At 44.0% G+C, this 22,656-nt stretch overlaps 2 protein-coding genes across 3 annotated transcripts in view; both read right to left on the reverse strand.

Annotated features, from left to right (window-relative positions):
• The window catches only part of Stat1 (signal transducer and activator of transcription 1), a 40,405-nt gene extending 38,589 nt beyond the window's left edge, over positions 1 to 1,816 (reverse strand). For both annotated transcript variants that reach the window (NM_032612.3, NM_001034164.1), the window contains 2 exon segments: positions 1,218 to 1,403; positions 1,716 to 1,816. The gene's annotated coding sequence lies outside the window, so the exon portion shown is untranslated.
• A 12,690-nt stretch (positions 1,817 to 14,506) lies between these two features.
• Stat4 (signal transducer and activator of transcription 4) overlaps positions 14,507 to 22,656 on the reverse strand; it is a 115,907-nt gene continuing 107,757 nt past the window's right edge. Inside the window, exons 17-24 of the mRNA NM_001012226.1 lie at positions 21,675 to 21,810; positions 20,222 to 20,271; positions 19,921 to 20,015; positions 19,507 to 19,643; positions 19,085 to 19,276; positions 16,459 to 16,525; positions 15,967 to 16,075; positions 14,507 to 14,795 (exon numbers count right to left, since the gene is read on the reverse strand). Of these exons, the coding sequence (NP_001012226.1) occupies positions 14,769 to 14,795; positions 15,967 to 16,075; positions 16,459 to 16,525; positions 19,085 to 19,276; positions 19,507 to 19,643; positions 19,921 to 20,015; positions 20,222 to 20,271; positions 21,675 to 21,810 (813 nt within the window). The 3' untranslated portion in view covers positions 14,507 to 14,768. The remainder of the gene's footprint in view (positions 14,796 to 15,966; positions 16,076 to 16,458; positions 16,526 to 19,084; positions 19,277 to 19,506; positions 19,644 to 19,920; positions 20,016 to 20,221; positions 20,272 to 21,674; positions 21,811 to 22,656) is intronic.

Below are 22,656 nucleotides of genomic sequence, written 5' to 3' on the forward strand. Positions count from 1 at the left end.
GCCCCTAATAATGATTTTTAAATAGGAACAACGGCCCAAGCCTGGTTGACTACACCTGAAATCACAGCACTTGGGAAAGCTGAGGCCAAGCAGGCCATGAGTTCAAGGTCAGCCTGAGCTACACACAGAGCACAAGCCTAGCCTACAGGGCTACACAGTGAGTCATTAGCTCAGAAAAAGAAATGTCTTTTTTTTCCCTACAGCATTGCCAAATGCCATTTCCAAGGATAAAGTAATATTTATCTCTTCAGATAACTTTTACATTGTAATCCTAAAGGTTAAAAATTACAGCAATCCCTAATTTAAGGAAGTCTTAAGATTCTCTAGAAACCATCATGTGACAGGGTACACACCACTACACACTGGCACCACCACAATTCAGAGTGGTAAAGAGACTGTGGTACTGCCAGACCTCTGAGTAAGGGTCTGAAATTTGACGTAGCATGTGGAACTGTGGATAAATACCTGTTTTCAAACACTCATGTGCTGAATGAAGTCGTGTCTGCTGCACAAATGTCCCTCCAAAGTATAGTAAGGAAATGTCTAGACTACAAAGCAAGCCACCGTTTCAAATACCATTGGAAAGGACGCCAGCCCTCCACTATGGCATGAAACCTGAGACTGGCAAGACCCGGCTCAGAGTTCAGAGTTGGCTCTTTCCCGATTCCATGCCTCCACCAAACTATCCTCCCAATCTAGCCTGCGCTGCAGACTGGACCACACTGCTTCCAGCAATCAGAGTTCTGTACAGATGGCACTTCTAAAGCTATCTGTCACTGCCACATCTAGCTTTCTTTGTTGGGGTTTGCACTGTTTTTAGAGCATTAGCTCCAACCTTCCTCGCGGGAAGCTTTGATTGTCTGCTGTGGCGTAAACATCAGAGCCTCAGACGGGATATATTTTTGCTATAGCGTCCTCTGGACCCTAGAGTGCCAGGAATATGGCCTAATCATAAGTGTTACTTAGCGCAGGACCGTTTGTTCAGCTGAAACCTTGTATGTATCAGTAGGAGTGGGAAAGCAAAAGACAAACCCCATGATGAAACTACAAGTTTGAATCCAGGATCCTCATTGAAACACCAGGATTCAAGTCATTTCTCCCAGATAAAAGCAACCTTCACCCATCCATACACCTGCCCCTAAACTTTTAGGTAGTGTTCCGGAAGCATTTTAGATAGTAATTATACCATTAGCGGTTCTACAGGAACTAAATCCCACCTTTAAGTTTTAGAAAGCCGGTAAGAGCTGAGATTCCAAATACTTTCGTGTCCACGAAGACTTACTGGGCTGTCTCCGGGTGCAGACTGGGGGTTCAACACAAGCGACCACCACACACAGCAAGTTATATGCCTGTTGCATGCACGGAGTGGCGTCGGCTCAGAGGATGGAACAGTGTTGATATGACTGCGAAAGGAAGGAAACGTTACAGCGGTGGAAAGAGCCGGCCGGAGGTGAGGCAAGCAAGAGTTAAGTAGGAAGGTGCAGTGTCTTCCGGGAGAAATGTTATTGCACAAGTCATTTTACCCTAGCAGTGCAAACGGCGGGACAAGGGCGCCAGCGCCAGGAGCTGGGCAAGCGGTCCCGCTCAAGTTCTTTCTGCAGCATGACAGGTCATCTGTGGGCAGCAGACCCCAGTCCCAAGGGTGTGGGGCGCCTCACTTCCACCCGCATCCGCACCCACATCAGGACCCGGACCCGCACCCCGAGCTCACTCACTGCACTCAGGAGCTCGAGTCTAGACAGATCTCCCTGCGCCACTCAGCTACGTCCCAAGAGGGTCTGAGGGGCGCAGTCCCCGAGGTCTCCAGGGAGCTTTGACAGGCCCAGCGCAGAAAACCGAAAGTACCGGGCAGGAGAAAAAGCCAGAAGGCGTCCCGCCTCTTTCCTCCTCGGCCAATCAGCGGCTGGGATTGGCCGGCTGTTCCAGCAGCGTAACACCTCCCCCCGTGCCTCGGTAGCGGCAGCCTAGCCTTCCTGGCCCACTCTCCCCACCCCGCGTGAGAAACGTGGGGCTCCGCTGCCCGGTGCAAACCGCAGACTGGAGGTTCTGTTTACACGGTTGGAGAAAAACGAAAGGAAACTCTGTGCTTGCACAGGCTCAGTCTTGGAGATCCTGCAATAACGAGCTGCTTCACTGCGGACTCAGAACTGGGGACTAGAGATTAACCTTTTCGTTACTAAAGCCAGAGCTTAAGTTACCAACTTAAAAACTTTCAACACCGTGTACTTGGCCTTAACTCGGCAGTTAGGAAGAACTTGCCCTTGCAAAGGACAGGGGTTGGATTTGCAGTGCCGTCATGGCGGTTCCCAACTCCAGTTCCAGGGTATCTGGTGCCCTCTTCTGACTTCCACAGGAACCAAAGCTGCATGAAGGAAGCAAAACAAAAATTTCATGAAATGAAATGAATAAATCTAATTAAGATGTTTAAGAAAAATAAAACTTTATACAATTGACACCTCCATTACTGTGCTCTGCTTAGCCATCATGATAACTAAGCCATAAGGACCTCTTTGCTCCTTCCTGTCTCGCTGGACTTCCCTATGGCCTCGATCTCCATTACTAAACCACTAAAAAAGAATGTAAGAACCTTATCTTTCTCCCATTGTGCCTTTGATGTCCTTCCTTGTAACTTCCATGTTCCAGAACTCTCCTAGATGTATACTGACGCCAAACTTCCTCCAAATGCCACAGTTCTCCTGTCCTTGGATATCTCCTGAGTCTGTAAACCAACTGTACTCAAAATACAAGTCATCAGCTTTCTCCTCATACTTAGTCTTAGTTTGAAAACAATGCGGGCCAAGCTTAGTTGTCCATTTAGTCCCCTACACTTGGTCCTCAAGTCTCAGTGGATCCAGCTCCTGTTTCTACTTCTTCCACCACCCCATCCTCATACCTGGATCATTTCAGTGGCTTCTCTGATGACTGCCTAGCTTTGGCTTTTGGCTTTGGCTCCCACTTAATTCATCAGACATCATTTTGGTGATTTTTTTAAAAATCTAATTGCAAAGTTGATCATGTCATACCAATCTAAAAATTTCAATGATGGGTTTTCTTGCTTTTAGACAGTTCAAATTTCTCAATATATTCTATAAAGCCGTGTTCCCTATCACTTTCTTTAATCTCCGTTTGTGCAGCTCTTTTCATTGCTTGCTACAGCATTTTTATTCTTTGAATAAGCAAAACTCTTTCCCCAAACTCAGTCTTCTCATCAGCAGTATTCTCTTTGAAAAGTCCTTTAAGCCAACGTCTGTATACTCAAATTCTTTGATGGGTAACTAACTCATGTCAAAACCTAGGATCAGCTGGGTGGTGATGGCATACAGCATTAATCCCAGTACTCAGCGGGCAGAGGCAGGCTGATTCCTGTAAGTTCGAGGCCAGCCTAGTCTAAAGAGTGAGTTCCAGGACAGCCACAGACACACAGAGAAACTATGTTTTGAAAAAACAAAACCTAACCAACCAACCAAATACACAAGCAAAACCAACAAAAAACTCTCAAGTCAAATGTAACTTGTTTACATAGACATCATAGAGGCTCAACTAGGTCTCCTAAGAAGGCACACCTAGAGAGTCAACTGGTTCCTTTAAACAGATGGAATTTGAATCAAGCCTTGGACAACGACATAACTTTAGGTAGCAGAAGATCTAAATAATTTTCCAAGGATGCACATATATGTGTGCATGTATATTATAGACGGATATAGTCTATTTCCTTGTCATACATGCATGCTCACACAGGTAGCACAGGACTGACTCCTGGTGAAGACCCCTGCCTTTCTTCCTGTCTGGTCTCTCATTGTCTAATTACCTAATCACATTTGTCTGTATTTTCCCTCAAGGGTTTCACGTTTTTGAAGTGTCCAAGTCTTATTATCTGTAAGAGTTACAGTTTCTGGAAGGAAATCACTTTCTGATTTTGTAGGTTACCACCATATAATACATCAGCTGTTAAACTGGTCAGGGGAAAGCCCATGAGGTCTCAACCCACCTCCCCTCAAAGAACTATAGGCAACTGAGGAAAGCTGGGAACAGGAGTGGTTTTTCCCCACAACTGGTTGTCTGAAGGTCAGCCCTAAAACCATACAACTGAACCATACAACTATGCTAACTGAAGAGATTCTACTTATGTTATACACGTACGAGAACAATTGGTGAAAAAGAGAGGCCATGCTTCTGAAGGAGAGCGGGGAGAGGGGTAGAAGGGAGAGCTTGGAGAGAAGAGAGAAAGCTGTAATTATATTATATTCTCAAATTCTAAAAGGCAAAACACGTAAGGAAAGCAAACAAACAAAACGTAACCACACCAAAACCAAAACAGAAACCTAGAAGAAAGAAACTTTTACATACAGGATATTATCATGCAGCATTCAACTTGGGAAACTGACTCTTTGTAACAACAATATCAGATAGGCAAGAGATAAAACACTAAAAAACACAATGCCATGTCTGGTAAATTACAATTTTCTAATCGGGTGTTTCCTTTAAAGTCTCGTGGGTTCACCGAGAACAGAGCACTTCTCTCCGTGCCCTACCTCGGACTTCTGATTTCCTTCAAAACTCCTGATGTCTGAAACTGGCCACGTCCTCTGCCATCAGTTCACTCTTGTTTGCCTCTTCCCTGTGCCAGGAAATGGTGCAGCTGTTCCTATACTCTGACCCAGAAAAGAGAGGCTCATGGAACCCTCTAGAGCCTGCCATGTGGAGAACGGTCCAGTGTTGGCTTTCATTGTGTATCTCCGAGATCCCCTCCCAACCCCCTGAAACAGCTACTTTACAAAGGACAAAATAATCATCGTAAATAGTCTTAAAAAATTGGAACGCTGCTGGGCGTCTTACCAATGGTGTAGATTTTAAACTACAAATGCAAAGACTTGCCTTGGATTTCAAAGAGAAGGTCAAGACATGACAAGGGTTCCTTTAGACACTGGAAATCAACCAGAAGCATCAGGTAAGAAGAAAGTTATGATTTACCATGCCAGAAGTGGTATGGACACAAAAGAAAGACATGGGGATAAGAAACCTAGGAGTCACATTGTATAAGGAGTAATGGAGGCACTGGAATGACTCCAGCACATGATGTCACAGGGGAAAGGCTCTTAGAAGGCATTCTACATCTCTCATTCAGTGAACATCTTTTTTTCTTGGGAGGAAAACCCCAAGATCATTCCTATTATTCACCCCTTCTTGTATTCTATATTTACCCACTTACATTAATTAATTATACCTATCTAACTATGCAAAGCACTTATAGTATCTTAACTATCCACAGTAACCAGAAATAGAAGCATACATCGATAATAGCAATGCAACCAGGCAAGGCAGATGTCTAGATACTGTCTACCATTCACACAGTCCTACCAATGCAGGAAGAATCGTCTGGTCCACACTTTCAGCAGTGGCCATAGTCTTCTTTGTCGTCTGCACCTCTCTGGAACATGACTTCCTTGGCAGATGGAGAGAACTCTTCCTTTAACCTTTGGATCTAGGCCTGACTTGTGACTCGTTTTGAACAATGTCAGGCAACAGATACGGCGTATGTCAGTTGGAGGGTAGCATTACAGAGTCTCAGAATCCTGCCGTGTCTGGACCAGTCAGACTAGCCATTTGGGGAGTAAAGGATGACTACATGGACCAATGTTGTTGGGTCAGTGCTGTTCTCCAGACTTAGGTCTTAAATTTGTGAGAAAATTCAAGCAAAATCTGACAGGCATGACTCAGTTAAACAGAACTCTGTCCCCCACCACTGCAGTCTCACCAGCGATGGTAAGTGGCTGTTTTGCCACATTGGGTTGGAGGATGAGGTGCATTTGTTGTAAACGTGCTATATACCAGATCACTGATACACATCTCACAGAGGTGGGGTGGGGAAGGGGTGGAGGGCGGGCAGCAAAACATCCAAGAACTGATTTCTAAAATGAAAACTCTCAAGGGGAACAGGCCTAGTTCCCTTTCCCACAGTATGCCCCTTGGAGCATCTTCTTCAAGGAACAGCTTTTCCTGTGTGTGCGTGTGTGCGTGCGCGTGTGTGTGTGTGTGTGTGCGCGTGTGTGTGTGTGTGTGCATGTGTGTGTGTGTGCGTGTGTGTGTGTGCATGTGTGTGCGTGTGTGTGTGTGCGTGTGTGTGCGTGTGTGCGTGTGTGCGTGTGTGTGTGCGTGTGTGCGTGTGTGTGCGTGTGTGTGTGCGTGTGTACGTGTGTGTGCGTGTGTGTGTGCGTGTGTGCGTGCATGCGTGTGTGCGTGTGTGCATGTGTGCGTGTGTGCGTGTGTGTGCGCGTGTGTGCGTGTGTGTGCGTGTGTGCGTGCGTGTGTGCGTGTGTGTGTGCGTGTGTGTGTGCGTGTGTGCGTGTGTGCGTGTGTGTGCGTGTGCGTGTGTGCGTGTGTGTGTGCGTGCGTGCATGTGCGTGTGTGCGTGTGTGCATGTGTGCGTGTGTGCGTGTGTGCGTGTGTGTGTGCGCGTGTGTGCGTGTGTGTGTGCGTGTGTGTGTGCGCGTGTGCGTGTGTGTGTGTGCGTGTGTGCGTGTGTGCGTGCGTGCGTGCATGTGCGTGTGTGCGTGTGTGCGTGTGTGTGTGTGCGTGTGTGTGTGTGCGTGTGTGCGCGTGTGCGCGTGTGTGCGCGTGTGCGCGTGTGTGCGCGTGTGCGCGTGTGCGCGTGTGCGCGTGTGTGTGTGTGTGTGTGTGTGTGTGTGTGTGTGTGTGTGTGTAAGGCACCCTCATCAAAGAACTTGTTAGATCTGGAATCTTTCTTCCTCGATCCTATGGCAGCTAGGTACCCAACAAATACACTTACAGTAGAATGTTTGCAGACTCCCCTCGCCTCTCAGCCGGCACGCTCTAATGTAGCCATACCTTCCTGCCAGTAGTATTGCTACTAATGTCCATCCGCTGGAATTTCTAAAACTCCCTGCCACTGCTTTCTCACCCTCCTGGCCAATTGTAAGTCTTGCAACTGGGACCATGAAGTCCCAGAATGCCACTTCATTGGATAGACACCCTTTTTGTTTACCTGTAACACAGTTGAACACACTAGAAATACACTGTTTTTTAATTCTTTGGTTTTTGATTTTGATAATACCTTACCTTGGTGTTGGTTCTCTTCCCAGCTAATAGCAACTCTATATCTGGAGTAAGCCCTGTATCTGGCAGCTCGCAAAGACACAAGGCACATATCATGTTTCAAACTTGCCATGTGCACACGATATTTTTCTTCCCAATACACTTTTCGGAGAATGGCCATGTATCGCCAAACTACAGTCTTTTTATTAACTACAAATGGTACAGCATGCAAAATGTTACCAAAGATTATAATATTGAGGATGGAGAGATAGCTCAGTGGTTAAGAACATGTCGTACTTTTAGGGAGGGCTGGAGTTGAGTACCCAGAACTCACATCAGGCAACTCATACAACCATCTGTAACCCCAGCTTCCGTTCCAGATGACCCTACGTCTTCTGGCCTCCGTGGGCACCTGGACATACTTGGTACACATAATTTCATTCAGGAATACACATATTCACATAAAAACAATCAATATTTTTTTAAAGGTTATCGGGTAGAGAATCCAGTCAGACTGTTAAAACTTTTACACTGTTCTTGGATTTATAGGAAATCTATTAAAAGGAAATGACCCAGTATGTGTAAAAGATTTGTGCTGCAAGGCACTGTTACCAAAGCTCCAGTTATATCATTGAAAAGTCTTCCAGCTGACAAACTAAAGCACAATTCATATGACAGAATATCAAAGTTATGCAGACAAAGGCATTGGAAAAGATCCAACTAACAGTTAAACTGAAAAAAGAATAAAAGGCAGTCTGTATTGTAAAAATTCTGCAAATGTAAATAAATAAAACCCCTGAAAAATACCCTAAAATGTTGTTAATGTTGGATCGCGTGCACATACTTTTTTTAAAATGACCTTGAATCCTTCAGAATCAGCACCCTGGCCAGGCTCTACTTTAGGATCCCTCGGGCGGCCTGGGCTACGTTCGCCACTGGGGGCGCTGCGGCCACGCGGTTAGCAAACTGCGGCGGGAGGGAGGCGGCTGCTGGGAAGAGCCGCACCACGTGCTTTCGGGGAACTGGGCAAGCACCGAGAAGTTGCTGCTTTGAGAGGAAACCGAAAAACGAAAGCGTCTGCTGATAGGCGCGGGCTCGGGGGTTTCCCTCAGCCTGCTCGCTCCGCCCCGTCCCGCCCCCACGCCCCCTTGCACGCCACAGACTGCGCAGGCTCGGGGCCCCTCCTCTGGCTGGACATGGAAGCTTCCGTCCTGCTTGGGGAAAGCTGAGGTTGAGTGCATATCTAGGGACTTGAAGGGAGCGGAGGGTTCTAACCCTCCATTTATGTTCTTCTCGGTTACCCTCCCTTCCACGCTTGCACACCTGAGCTAGGACCTCCAGCCAGGGGTGAGTGTGTGGGCTCTTCATTGGATCAAAGCCTAAAGTGCACACCCTTTCCTGATGTCCTGCTGTTTTTACACCCTCTGCCATTCCGGGTGTTCACAAAAGTAGTATGGGAGAAGAACAAAGGGAGGAGAATAGTTTAGTCACACTGGGAAACTATTCTGATTTTGACTGACAAAAACAAACAAACAAAAAACCAACCAAACCAAAAAGCAAACAAACAAAAAAAAAACAAAAACAAAAAACCCACAAAAACCAGTTTGGGCCCTTGTTTGCCATGTATATGATTAACTGGATCTGGGAGACAAAGGATTGAGATTCTGTAGCTTTCCTTAACTAAGACCCTACTTAGTGAACTTGATGCTAGTTACTTAGGTGAATTTGATGCTAGTTTTGGCAGTATGTGAAAGGACCTGCCTAGCTGGTCCTTCCCTGCCTCTTTGGAAGGGATTCCACACACACACAGACACACATACACACCCGACTTCCACACATACAGTTTATATGTAAATCCCACAAGGCAAAAGCAGGTTTCTTTCCCAAATTAGAACACTGGAGCATCTATATAGTATGCAGAGCCCAGGGCAAAATGAAAATGTGAGATTAAAAGCAAGATCTATTAAGGATTTTGAAGCAACAGTCCTTCAGGGAACTCAAGAACAAAGTCCTAAATGCCCTGCCCTGTAGAAGCCATTCCACACAGAGGAATGGCGGGGGTGGGATGTTTATTTCAAAAGAATCCTTGTTAGATGTTCATTTGAACAGAAACAGAATGAAGAAACAAATGTTATACCACCACTCCTATATTTTAAAAGTCTCTTGGCTTTCTACATTTGCAATAGAATGCAGTGTCTTTAGCTTTCCCTGCAGAGGGTCCTACGTGATTTTGGCGTATCTGAGTTCCTGAAATTCCCCCAAGTTTTCAGCAGGCAGAGTTCTCCGAGCAGGACTGCCTCCTGCTAGGAGAGGCCTTCACTGCTGACTTCTTCCAATGGCAGTTTTATAACCCTCATAACACTTATTAAATCTACCCCCCCACCCCCACCCCAGTATTATTGTCTGTCTTCATTTATCCTCACCAAGAATATGGTAATGTCAGGACACCTTCTCTCCTGTAAATGTATAAAATGACACTGTATGCTCACCATGGGAGAATTGAGCAAATGGACACAGAAATCTTTGTGACTCAGGTGGAAAATCATGAGAAGGGTAATGCTTGATACAGAGCAGTTCTCGGAACTATTTTTAATGAATTGCTATCATTAAATTCAAATAACAATGTCTTTACTTAAAATTCGTAAGATCAAAAACAGATACCTGCTATATTGAAACACTGGGGGGGTAGAAATCACAGGTTAATTCAGCCATGCAGACCTTACCACAGGCCCCGAGGCCTACCGATCCGTGCACATACATTCTGAAAGTCTTCCCGACAGTGTGAATGAGGCAGCCAGCTCTTTATAGCACCCTCACACCCAATGCCTGTTTACCCTGTGCAGATGGTTTCTCTGTGTCTTCACAAATGTAGTATACAAGATGTTTAAGGCAATGACTGTCAATCCTGACGAGAGAATGTTGTGTTGGCCTTGCCTAAGTAGCAACAGACATGAGTTTAATGAAGGCAGTTAGGGAATGTTTCAGGACACTGGGTTCATCTCCGAGTGGGCAGACGTGTGAGCTGTTAGGTATAGCTAGGAGATAGCTAAATCAAAGGGAAGTTGGGGAGAGTTGGAGCCTATGTCCAAACACTGATTAACTGTCTATTAAGGTCGGATTGTGCCGGACTCTAGGGATAGTGTGGCTAACGGGGTTTCGTCACTGTGCATGCAGCAGACAGACAAGGAGCACATTGACAAGGAGGGAACGCCATGCTGGGGACTTAGGAGCAGCTACGGCCTGAACCCTTTCTTCCTCGGAGTCATGTGAACATTTGGCAGGAAGGCTAGAGTCTGAAGCACATGTGACCATGAAGCATGTGTGACACATGAGGAGAGGGTAAACACTGCAAGATTAGAGAATTGAGGATGGAGCTGAAGAGCGTGAGGTGAAGCTTCCCAGACTTGGGAAAGATCTGCTGAGAGTCACTGTCCTTACTCAGAGGTACGGTGTCAAATATGCTTTTACCTATGAAGATCTTCAGAGAATGTCTTCAGTAAAATAAAATAAAATTCATAAGATTAAAAAAAGAAACCGGCGGTTGGGGATTTAGCTCAGTGGTAGAGCGCTTGCCTAGCAAGCACAAGGCCCTGGGTTCGGTCCCCAGCTCCAAAAAAAAAGAAAACCGGCTATACTGAAATATATTATCTAGTGAAGTTGGTGACACATAAAACCAGTCTGAAACCGCCTTTGTGACAAAGCATAAGTGCTTTTTACTAGTGGCCTTTCAGATCTAGCGGTGGGGCTGACTATCATAATTTCTAAAGCGTGCCTTGCATATTCAATATTTTGAAGTAATATGTAATGGGGTTAACTGTAATATGATATAAAGGTATATTATAATTTGCTGCTCTTAGATTAAAAATGATGGGCATATAAAGTCAACTAGAAGTTAGAGGAAGTAAAGCTATGGGTTTTGCCATTTGGATTTATGAGCCCCTGAATTTCTACTCATCTGCTCCAGTAAAACGTGGAGTGATATGAGTTATTCAGAGATTTCAAGCAGAAGTGAAGGCTTGCGCTGTTACTTTTTATTATTTGTATGATGTTTGCCCGTGTTGAGTGCAGTCACATGTGTGGACAGAACACATGTGGAGGGCAGAGGTCAACTTGCAGAAGTAAGTTTTCTCTTCCCATCTTGTTTTTGAGGAGTCTCCTCTTGTTTCTGCCAGCCTGCATGCTCCAGGCTGACATTTGAGTTCCTACCCAGTCTGCCTCTGCCTTCTGTATTGCCACGGGTTACAGATGCAAGCTGCGACGTTACAGTTTGTATGTGGGATCTCAGAACTGAACTGTCAGGCTCTGTGGTGTGTTTTACACACTGAACCTTTGCACTAGCCCCCCCATTGATGTTAAATGGAACTCTTTGTCTACAAAAGAAGTTATCCAGTGAGAAAACTTTTCCTTCTTAAGGATCCAGGCATATAGTCTATGCCTTCCAGTGGTGATTCCAAACTCTGGATTTGTTAGAGCTCATATTGGCATGATAAAAATTTAACTTTATTGTATATTAATTACACCGACAAGACATATTTTTTTTCCCGGAGCTGGGGACCGAACCCAGGGCCTTGTGCTTGCTAGGCAAGCACTCTACCACTGAGCTAAATCCCCAACCCCTAAGACATATTTTTTTAATGCAAGCATTTGGATCACTATGTGTGCAGGGCCAACTTAAAAAATATTTACCCTGTGTCAGGAATTAGAGTAAGCGTGTACAGCACACAATTTGCTAAGTCTGGACTATGTCGTTATCCATTTATGGATACAGAAAAGTTCTATGCCTGGCCCAAAATTCTGTCACCTACTACTACAAGGGATGCACAGATATCCTGAACCATGTGAGGTGAAGAAGAATTGTTTGCTTGCACACACATGGAGGCCAACGGCCAATCTTGAGTATCAACCCTCAGGTGCTGCCCACCTCTCCCTGCAAAAGTCTCTCGACGGTCTGAACTTTCCTACCAGGTGAGGCTCTCGGAGGCTTCAGGGACACACCCTTTTCTGCCTCCCCAGCTCTGAGATTACAAATGGATGCCAGTATGAGGGTGTGTGTGTGGGGTTGGGTGGGGGGGTGTCCTTAAACCCAGGTCTAGCACTTGCAAAAACAAAAACAAAAACAAAAAATCTGTTTACTGACTGAACTATTTCCCTCATCCAAGTGGTTAAAAATGGCTTGAGAAATGTGTATCAGGTCAGGGATCGATGAAAAGAGAAGGGAAATATCTAAAAATCAAACCTATCTTGTTTCGTTAAATGCCTCTCGTTTGCCATCGGCTTGTTATGGACTGAAGGTTTGTGTCTGCCAAGTTCTTATGCTGACATCATTGCTCTAAGTGATGTAGGACACTAAGCTATATTAAGGCTTAAATCCAAAATATCCACGACCAGCTTATTTTGAATGCTTGGTCCTCGGCACTTGTTTGAAAGTTATACATCTTTTAGGATGTAGAACCTAGCCGGAGGAGATAAGTCTTCCAAGGTTAAATCAACTTCATTTGGCCTGCTTTCTTCTTCTTCACTCTGCTCTGCCACAATGCAAACAGCCTCGTCCTTGCATTCCCTTGGAGCTGCTCCTCCATGTGTCCCCCACAGTGATGGACTGATCCCTCCATGCTGTTGTCAGGGATTTGGTCACAGTGGTTGTAACCGTGGCTATCATGAGGATGAACTCTCCGGAATCAGATTGTCACCCTCAGTGAGCTTCCAGTCCCCTCTCGGTTGTATGATGACACAAAAAAGATGAGGCCTTTCTGCAACCCGGAAGAGGGAGAAACTGCCCCTGCTGGTGCCTGCTCTTGTATTTCCAACTTTTGGAACTGTGGTGGGGAAAAAGATCCCGTGGCAGGCGCCATATAGTGCACAGTTCCTTAGAACAATTAAAAGGAGACAAAATGGTGGTGGAAGGGTTTGGTGGAGACAGGATCTAATTCCGTTTCCATTGTGCTTGTAGCTCATATGGCCAAATTCTGTCGCCCAAGAAAACAATCTCTAGAGTACAAGACTCACTCGAGAAATATCTTGCAACTCGAGTGTCCTGGTTTTCTGTGCTCGCAGAAAGCCATAGTTTGATTCCTAGAACCCACATCAGGTGGCTTACAACTGATCCAATGTCCTTGGTATCTGAGGGTACTTGTACTTACATGCTCATGATTGAAAATAAAAATTAAGCTTAAAAAAGAACTTATTTTGATTTTCTTAGATATAAATAAAAGCAAACATTTATTGAACTTATATGGTAACGCCTGTCCCCGTCAAAGAAAGTAAACCACCAGCTTCCATGTACGCTCTGGTCTAGCACGAACAGCACACAGGGAGCCTTGGCATTTTGTCAGCACCCTCTATTTTGAGAACTTTAAAAATATCTGCTAGGTAGGTAAGAATCTGTGGTACTTCTAAATTTCAGGGATGAGAAGCTTCTAAAACCCCCTTTGACATCTAAGCCCAGTGGAGAATTTCCTGGTAGGAAATAAGAAAGCTGTAACCATTATTCCCAAATATATAGTGTTTCCTTCAATGCTCCTGTCAGTTTCAGACAATTTCAGGAAGCTGACACGGTCCTCATCAATCACACAGCTTCTCAGACTACTGTCAGCAACAAAGGAGGAAAAGACTCAGCAAGGACATGGATAATAATAGTCTATAAGCTGTGTGTGTGTGTGTGTGTGTGTGTGTGTGTGTGTGTGCACGCACACGCACATGTATACATATAACATTAAGGCCAAAGACTAGACTAGGTGTCTTCTTTCCAGCCTTGAGAAGTTCTACATGGTTGCTATGGGCAGAGTGATCAATGATCTCATAGACCGTGTAGTGAGACCCAATGTGCATCTGCAGCTTATATACTTGGAGTGCTAGTGCACCTTCCTTCTCTCCATCAGAGAGACTGGAATGTTTTGCCCCTTCTGTAGTCTCAGAGTAAGTTTACAGGTCCAGAGACTAGTGGAATGCTAAGGGATTCCTGAACCCATACAGTCCAATATGTCCTAGAAATGTAAACTGTGCAACCTACGAGTGATGTCAGGAATCCAAGGTCCAGGGGGTACTACTTGCTTCCCATGTTTCATTTCCTAAGATTTTTACCCATCTGTCCACTTGCAGTGTTTTTAATGTTAGTGCATTTTCCCAGCACACGGGGATGACTCTGAATCCTTTTCCTACCGAGAAGCCCATCCCAGGAGCTGTGAGCATTACAGATGTAATGAGATCGGCCTGGCGATCTGGAGGCTTCATGATTCATCCCTGTGGCCCTGTGAATCACCGATGATCGTGCCCCATCCTTCTCTCATCTTAGATCTACTTTCAAGATTCTTATCTGGGTGTTCCACTAAATCTTCCTGTGGCTTCAAGTAATGCAGGCATGATTATGAATTGTGGACCCACCCTGAAATGTTAACATAGCTTTCAGAGCCAAAGTCATAAATAACACCTGAGAAATAAAACCAGAAACAAATGCTTTAGAAGGAGTCCTCTGTTATATTGTTACCAACACTGGTTTCTTAAAGCTGTCTTTTCTTGCAAGTTTATCTGGAGCTTGTTTCCTTTAGCATTTTAATCACAGCACTCCAGGCTGGGAGTGGCACCAAGTGAGAAGAGAGCTTCGAACTTCCTATCATTTTCTAGAAACCGGTATTTACAAAGCTGAAGAAATAAATTGTGATCTATGGTAAAGAACAGTCTCTAGTTTCCTCTGCTTCCTTCTTTGAAGAGTTGATTTATCATTCAGCAGAATACGGGGAATTCATCTAAAAATGAAAACGGAAATGATTGTTAAGGAAACTGTTTTGCAGATAAATTACTGTTTTGATAGAGTCAACACTCCTTTGTCTACTAAACAATCTGTAATATTTCTACCAATTAATTAAGGGTTCATTAAAATAATTAGGGTTGATAGCCTGAAAAAAGGCATGATTTAAGTAGATTAAAAGCTATGTTAAGAAGTCCACTCACAGGGCAGAAAAAATGGCTCAGTAAGAAAAAGCACAAGACACAAACACATACACTAATAAAAAAAAAGCATTCATCACACTAAAAATAATAATATGAAATATGGACGCAAAATGTAGCAAAAGTCCAGTTACATATAAATGACTTGGTGAATTAAAGATAGCCAGCATGGGTTAAGCCATCCAAGACAAGCATGGATTTTTCCATCCCCTGGAACCTTGAAGAACTGAAGATCATGTGACCTATAGCCAGGTGCCAGTCTCCTGGGCATCCAGATCCCTCTAAAGGATTCTGATATATGTCTACCTTATGCAAATTGGGGATGTTGAACTCTTTGACAGCATTGGGGGATGGAAACAAAGAGAACACATCCAAAGTAACATATATATTATAATGTTATAATGTATTATAATGTATGTATGATATATACCTATATATTAGATTGTGACTTGAATCTTAAAAGAACAAAAAAACACTGTGCTGCTATTGTTCTTCATGTTCTCAACGGAAAAGCCACAACAACTGGCCATATAACAATCAAGAAAAGTTGGAACTTGTAGAGCCTGAACTTAAAGTAGGCTTGTAAGTCTTGGCTGTGTGTGTCCTTGGCTAAAACGGAAAGAGTTAGGGAGTGGTGTGGCTCATGGCTGCACCAGGGAGAGAAGTATAGGGACCTTTGGCCCTCTGGATTGGGTAAGCACCCTAAAGCAGGTCTAACAAGCTAAGGTGTTTTGTCTCGGCATCTGCACACTCTGCAGCATGCGCTGCACAGGGCAGCTTTTGAGTTGGTGCTGGTGACCATGCTCTCTCCTTGCCTGGGCCATGCTGCTGCCCCTGTGATTCGAATGTCATTGCAAATACCCTACATCACCATTGATGGGGGAGGACATACTGCAGTCTCAATTGTCGTTGGGCTCAGGTTTTCTCATTGCAAATACCCTACATCACCATTGATGGGGGAGGACATACTGCAGTCTCAATTGTCGTTGGGCTCAGGTTTTCTCTCAGCACAGCATATGCACTTGGTGACATGGGGAGAAGGTCTGAAGGAGACTGTGGCTCCGTGGAATCACTTCGGCTTAAAGAGATAACAGGAAAATAGTACAAGGATTATAACATTGTAGCTCATGCTAACTTGCTGTGTCCAGGACCTGTCTAGTGCATCGTGACACTGAGCTGTCTAATTCATCACTTGGTATCACTGCATTCAATCCGCTGTAGATTATATTGCATATAAAAGGGCAGCTTTGTAATTCCAGCCTTAATAGACTGAAGAGTGTGCCCTGAAGACTAGCTTTATGTGTTCAAAGAAATGAGACATAAAATGCTTTATTGGGCTTTTAAAATGCTTTATCCTCCATTAGATATACTCTAATCTGCCCTTAAATCTCTTTTAGGAAAGCTTTTTGGAAAAAAGGCAATTCAATAATAAATATTTTACATGTGACTACAGATACTCACATTGTTGAAATGGGTATAAAAACAGAGGGGACATAACCCTTGTCGCCCCGTTCTGTCGGTCTTGAAACTGAAAAAGAAAGGCACAGTTGGTGGGGGGGAGATGTCAACTGATTGATAAAATTGGAAATAAAACATCTAGGAAATATCCATAATGCTCAGAAGAAAACAAATAGCATGGTTGTCTTGGTATTCACAAAACCTTTTAGTTGAATGGACGAAATGACCACACAGGCAAACATGAGCAAACAAACAACAAAATTCCTGGCAGGCTGAGCTCACTTTGCCCATCAATGACTCTAAAATGTCTGATAATTGAGACTGTATTTCTTCATCTGCCCTTTATGTTGCATTTAAGTTTGGCATTAGTATCTGATTCATTTGTGTATTGGGGGAATTTATAGTGCTGTAGTGTCCCTCCTTTGTCTTAAGGGTTTGGTTGGTCTGTGGGCTCCTGGGGAGTAGTAGAACCTTTAAAACAGAGGACCTGGGGGTTGGGGATTTAGCTCAGTGGTAAAGTGCTTGACTAGCAAGCGTAAAGTCCTGGGTTCAGTCCCCAGGTCTGAAAACAAAAACAAAAACAAAAACAAAAAACATAGGACCTGGAGGAAGGAAAGTCATCGGGTGTGTGATTTATTAAGAATATTGAGACAATGGGCTCTTTTTTTCTCTGCTTCTGGGTCACATAATCCCACGATGTCTCAGATATCTCATTGAAGGCATAAAAGTGATGGGAGCATCCTCCATAGACTGAAGCCTTCCAAATTGTTAGCCTAGCAAAGCTTTGCTCTTTGACTGACACGCATAGGAACACGGCTCTTTTCATTGAAACAGCAGCCATAACCTTATTACTACAAGAGGTTTTGAGGCCTTCCTTGAAGTAGCATTACACCATGATCACCACAGGAACCATAGTCATCGTAATGGGTGAACCTTGACCTTCCCAAGTACACCATGCTGGTCTAGTGCATATACAATTTTAACATTCATGTTCTGTTCTATTAGACACAGAGCATCATTGAGAGGCCAGGTCTTTGTATTGTGTTTGTTTTCTATTGTATGTTATTTGTTTTGAAGTTAGGTGGCAACAAGTCACACTGTGATAGCTGTAGGATTATCCCACAGTACAGTTCCAAGAGATTATTCACTACAGACGAAGATCCTTAGAGACTGCTCTCCCCTAGTAGCCATTGGGGACTGACTTCTAGGAACCCTGGCAGAGAGTGAATCCACAATGCTCAAACCTTTTGTGTACAATAGTACGGCATTTGTTTTGAATCTAAGCATACTTCTTTGTATCTCTTAAATCATTTCCAGGTTACCTACAATACTTGCTTCAATGTAAATATTGTTTAAGTAGTTGCTATGCTGTATTGTTTATGGAAGAAAGAAAAGGTTTACATGTTCAACGCAGTTGCAATTTTAAAAACTATTTTTGATCTTTGTCTGAATAAGATACAAAAACTGTGGCAAGAGAGGCCAACTGTGCTTTCACGAGAGACTGATAAGCCCCCTTAACTCAGACAGCTAATTTTACAAATTTTCTTTTTTGTATTCCATGTTTACTGAACGCCTATTTGTACAGTTACTCTTCCTGGCCCTTAGGATAAACCTAGCAAAAGCAATGTCAAGGAGAAAGAAACACAGATCCCTATGTCTGTTCTTTGGCAGAGAACACATACCCTTGAGTTAAGATTACAGTAAGGCCGGATGGGGCATATGACTCAGTGTTACAGTACTTGCCTAGGCTAGCATTTTTTTCATCTTTATTAACTTGAGTATTTCTTATTTACATTTCGATTGTTATTCCCCTTCCCAGTTTCCAGGTCAACATCCCCCTAACCCCTCCCCCTCCCTTTCTTTATGGGTGTTCCCCTCCCCATCCTCCCCCCATTACCGCCCTCCCCCCAACAATCACATCCAGTGGGGGTTCAGTCTTGGCAGGACCAAGGGCTTCCCCTTCCACTGGTGCTCTTACTAGGCTATTCATTGTTACCTATGAGGTTAGAGTCCAGGGTCAGTCCATGGATAGTCTTTGGGTAGTTAGCCTAGCATTTTTATCAAAGTCTGAGTTCCATCTCCAGTCTCTCTCTCTCTCTCTCTCTCTCTCTCTCTCTCTCTCTCTCTCTTTCCTCTCTTTCTCCCTCCCTCCCCCTTTCTCTCTCCTACACACACATACACACACACACACACACACACACACACACACACACACAGAGACAGACAGACAGACACATATATAGAAGAGATAGACAGACTTGACAGCTTTCAGCTCTCAAGTTACTCTATTAAATGCAGGTTACAGACCTGCTGTGAAAGCTTGCACTCGTCAGCTCTGCCTTCCTTTCCCTTGGCCATAGAAGAGCAGTGATGACCATCACTCCTGTTTTAAGGAATATGGGCTCTAGGCGCTAAAGAGCACTGATCTGGCTGTGGTGAAGTCTAGTTGCCCTGTGAATGTTACTCTACTAAGCACTGGCATAGCACTTGATGTGCTAAGGCTCTAACCTCCATATGACCCTGGGATATCACAAGGGTCAAAGTAATCAGGGAGGAAAGTCACTCATTTCCTCTGACGTGATATCATGTCCCAAAATCTCAAGAGGAAAGTAAATACAACTGGCATCACCTTCGCACGGCTGGGAGCTGTAGTGTTTGCCAAAGGCTTTGTCTTTGGGAATGTCAGGGTAGAGGTACTTCAGAGGGTTTTCGGGGATGTTTTCAGCCATGATAACCTTGTAGTCTCGAAGAATGTCAGCGAATGGCAGAGCTGATAGCCGCGCTTTGTTGTAGGGTTCCACGGAGTGGAATCTCACTTCTCCTGAAAGCACACAAAGTGGAATATGTAGACTCCCAAAGACATTCTATGTAATCATCCTTCCTACTCAAGTTATCGCCATGACTAAAAAGTCTGGCCTTCTGGGGTCTGCTCAGTACAGACTGTGAGTGAGACAGAGGGTGGCAACATGGGCTTTCAGAATTCACGGTATCTGGTGATGGGCCACCAGCACCAACTCACATTCGAACCATTGAGTGAGTTGGACTACGCACCATTTTCAGATTGGTCCACCCAGGTGAAGGTTATCCCTCCAAGATGGCTCTCACTGAATCTTAACAAAAATGTCCCAGGCATTTTATCTTTGAGCAGAAGCCGTTCCTTCTCTTTGCTAACAAAGCCCATGATGTACCTAAAATTAGAACAAGGGGCAAGACTCAGTCTAAATTCATCATTATTTCACCTACATTTATTTCATTCATAAGGACCTAACAAGCAACTGTACCTGAAATTTTCTATTATTACATAAATATAATATACAGTGTGTATATATAACATATCACTACAGAATATCTCTGAAGAAACCGTGAATGTATTTTCCCATAAATATGCTTAAAAGAAAAAAAGTTGAAAAAGATAATTTAAGCAGAAAAAAAACACTCAAATGAAAGATAGAGTCCACAGCTCACCCATCAATCCAGAGGGGAAGAATGTGTTTTTTAATTAGGTCCAATATTGCTTCAAGCCAGGTCCAGAAGGTAAACGTTTTGCCAGGCAAATGTTCCTGTCAGAAAGAAGGAGCACACATGGACAAGGACAGTGACTTAGGCAGCATCCCTGACAGAACTCACTCCAACTTTTACAAATGTGCCCTTTGAGCAGGACAGGACTTTTTTTTTTAAGTTATCCTCATCCAGCAAATCGTCCAACCCACCGAGAGGAGCTTTCTGCAGAAATAACACCCTAAATGATATCCCCGTTTCCCTGTACCTTGCAGAACTTGGCCCAGGTGAGGTGACCATCACTGTAGTTAGACTGAACTAAAACAAAAGAAAAAAAAACAACTAAACAAAAAAAGAATTTTAATGCAACAATGAGACCTTTCATTCTGTTTTTGATTTAATCTCTCCTCTCTTCTCTTGCAAGCATGTCTTACAGACTGCCAGTGGCGGCATGGTGTGTGAGTGCTTCATAAGGTCGAATGTGTCATCCTGTGCCTAAGAAGCTCAGTCTCTAATGGCTTTTATGATGGAGGAGCCAACGATGAGCTCAGGAAGCTCCATGAATGGTCAGACACCAGGTAATCAGGCAGAGGGAAAACAGAAGCTCCCCCAGAGAGGAAGCACAGCGAGGACAAGGTGCTGTGAAGGAACACCATACTTACTGGAGATGGTACGAGCAGCCCAAGGGTGGTGTCTAGACATCACACCAAAAAATCATGTAATTAAGTGGAGCTAGATTTTCAGGACTCTTGCCCATTAAAGTGAAGAAGATGGACTAGAAATCATGTAGGCAATAAGAAGCCACCAACTACCTTGATCTAGAACACTGAAGAGACTACTACTACTTAAATCTTAAGGAAACTGCATTCCTGTGAATAATTTGCTAAGGGTCCTAAGGATACAGCTGCAATCTATGCTGATCTATACTATTGCTAGTAACACGCTAATATATTTTTGTGTTAGTTGTTCATTAACAAAGATTTTTACAAATGTCTACTACTGTGTTTATGAATTCAAGACAAAGACTATATTGAGTTTTAAATTGTCAGAAGGGGCAGTTGTGTTTGACCACCTCCTGATGAGTCAACAGGAGCATGTAGCAAGCCAACCAGTATCGCACACACCAGACTGCAGCCCCAGATTCTGTGCAGAATGAGCTCTGGTACCATAACTGCAGATGCATACAGACTCAGCATGAACTCTCCCTGGAGTCTGGTGTGCTAGCTTGTCAAAATTCAGCTACTTTTAAGAAATGTAGGTAAAGCTTATAAAATGCTGATGGTGTCTGCTGAAGCTTCCTTAATGTGCAGAATTAAGTCATTCCTCGTGTTTTTAAACTTCTGGTACATTTCCTGTGCTTAGCCCATCCTGTTCTGATTGGTTAACATCACCATAAAGGCCACACAGCATATTCGGAGGAAGTGGCTTAAGAACACCTAGAAACCAGAGTGTGAACAGAAGGGCCACAGAGAAGCACGGGTCTGGCCACAACACGGCTCTGCTGCCTCAGAGCCAATAACCTTTGTTGTCCTCAAATCAATAGAATACTGTTGGCCCCATGAACATTGTGAGAAATAAAAGTAAAACACTTGACCCTCTGTTGGCACTACAATGTAGACATTTCATAAAGTGGGACATCGTAATTATTAATAGTCGTGACATAACTGCTTTAAAACTCTCAAGTGCCAAAACCAGAGGAAACCCCGTCTCCCAGCTCTCACCTGTGAGCTTCTCTGCCAGCATGTTGAGCTGGTCTGAATTAAGGCCACGACCGACGTAGGATGAAAACTGCCAGCTCATCACTTCCAGGAGTTGGCCCAAGGTAACAGATGGAGGGTTGTTAAAGAAAACCAAGTTCTGAAATAGAGTTATGGTGATTGTACCTCATAATCTCACAGGGACCATGACATTTAATGTATCACATTCTTGATTTAGATTCTGAATCGAGTGATGTCAATAATAAATTGTTTGTAAGACTTAGCTCCCCTCTAAAACACTTTTGCTCCTTGACTGTAACACAACTTGGGGATCCAACTTTCCTGAGAGAATCGCTTGACGTCTCCTAGCTTTCTCTAAACTACCAAGCAACAAGCATCTCATACAAGTAGTTAACACCACCCAACAATTGCTGGACAGGTAACCTCCCTTGAAATGGTATCAATTGTAAACATGTTAATTGTCTTACCATGAAAGGGGGCTCTGCATTCAGCAAGGATCACAAGACAGGAAGAAGAGAAGTAAAAATTTCTAGGGCCGCAATTGTCTCCATGAGAAAGGAGTCTGGAAAATGGCTTGTGAGGACAGAGTTTAGTTAAGGTGTAAGAGCTCAGAGTTTGAAGAAAGATAGAGTTAAAAAGTCAAGCTTAGTTGTTTAGCATGGTTTTGTAAGGAGACTACAAGTCCAGTCTCTAGATCTTCATGAGGGGACTGAGTTGCTCTCTGGGAGGGTGGACATGGTGGCGTGTGGTGGCCTTAGAGAGTTCCTAGCAGAATTTTGCTAAGAAGATACCAGTGTGGTATTGTGTTAGGACAGAAGACCCTACTAAAGTCTTTCCTGCCACACCTTAAAGTTTGATGTACAGACATGTAGCTCTTAAAGAGAAGTGACATTTAGTGGTAGGGACTACTTCTAACCTTAAAGTGCTGAGAATTATCTAATGGATTCTCCAGCATGAGGGGAATCTCACGACTAGGCAGCCCTCT

The sequence above is a fragment of the Rattus norvegicus genome, chromosome 9 (assembly GCF_036323735.1).
Source record: "Rattus norvegicus strain BN/NHsdMcwi chromosome 9, GRCr8, whole genome shotgun sequence".
In the NCBI taxonomy this organism is placed as follows: Eukaryota; Metazoa; Chordata; class Mammalia; order Rodentia; family Muridae; genus Rattus; species Rattus norvegicus.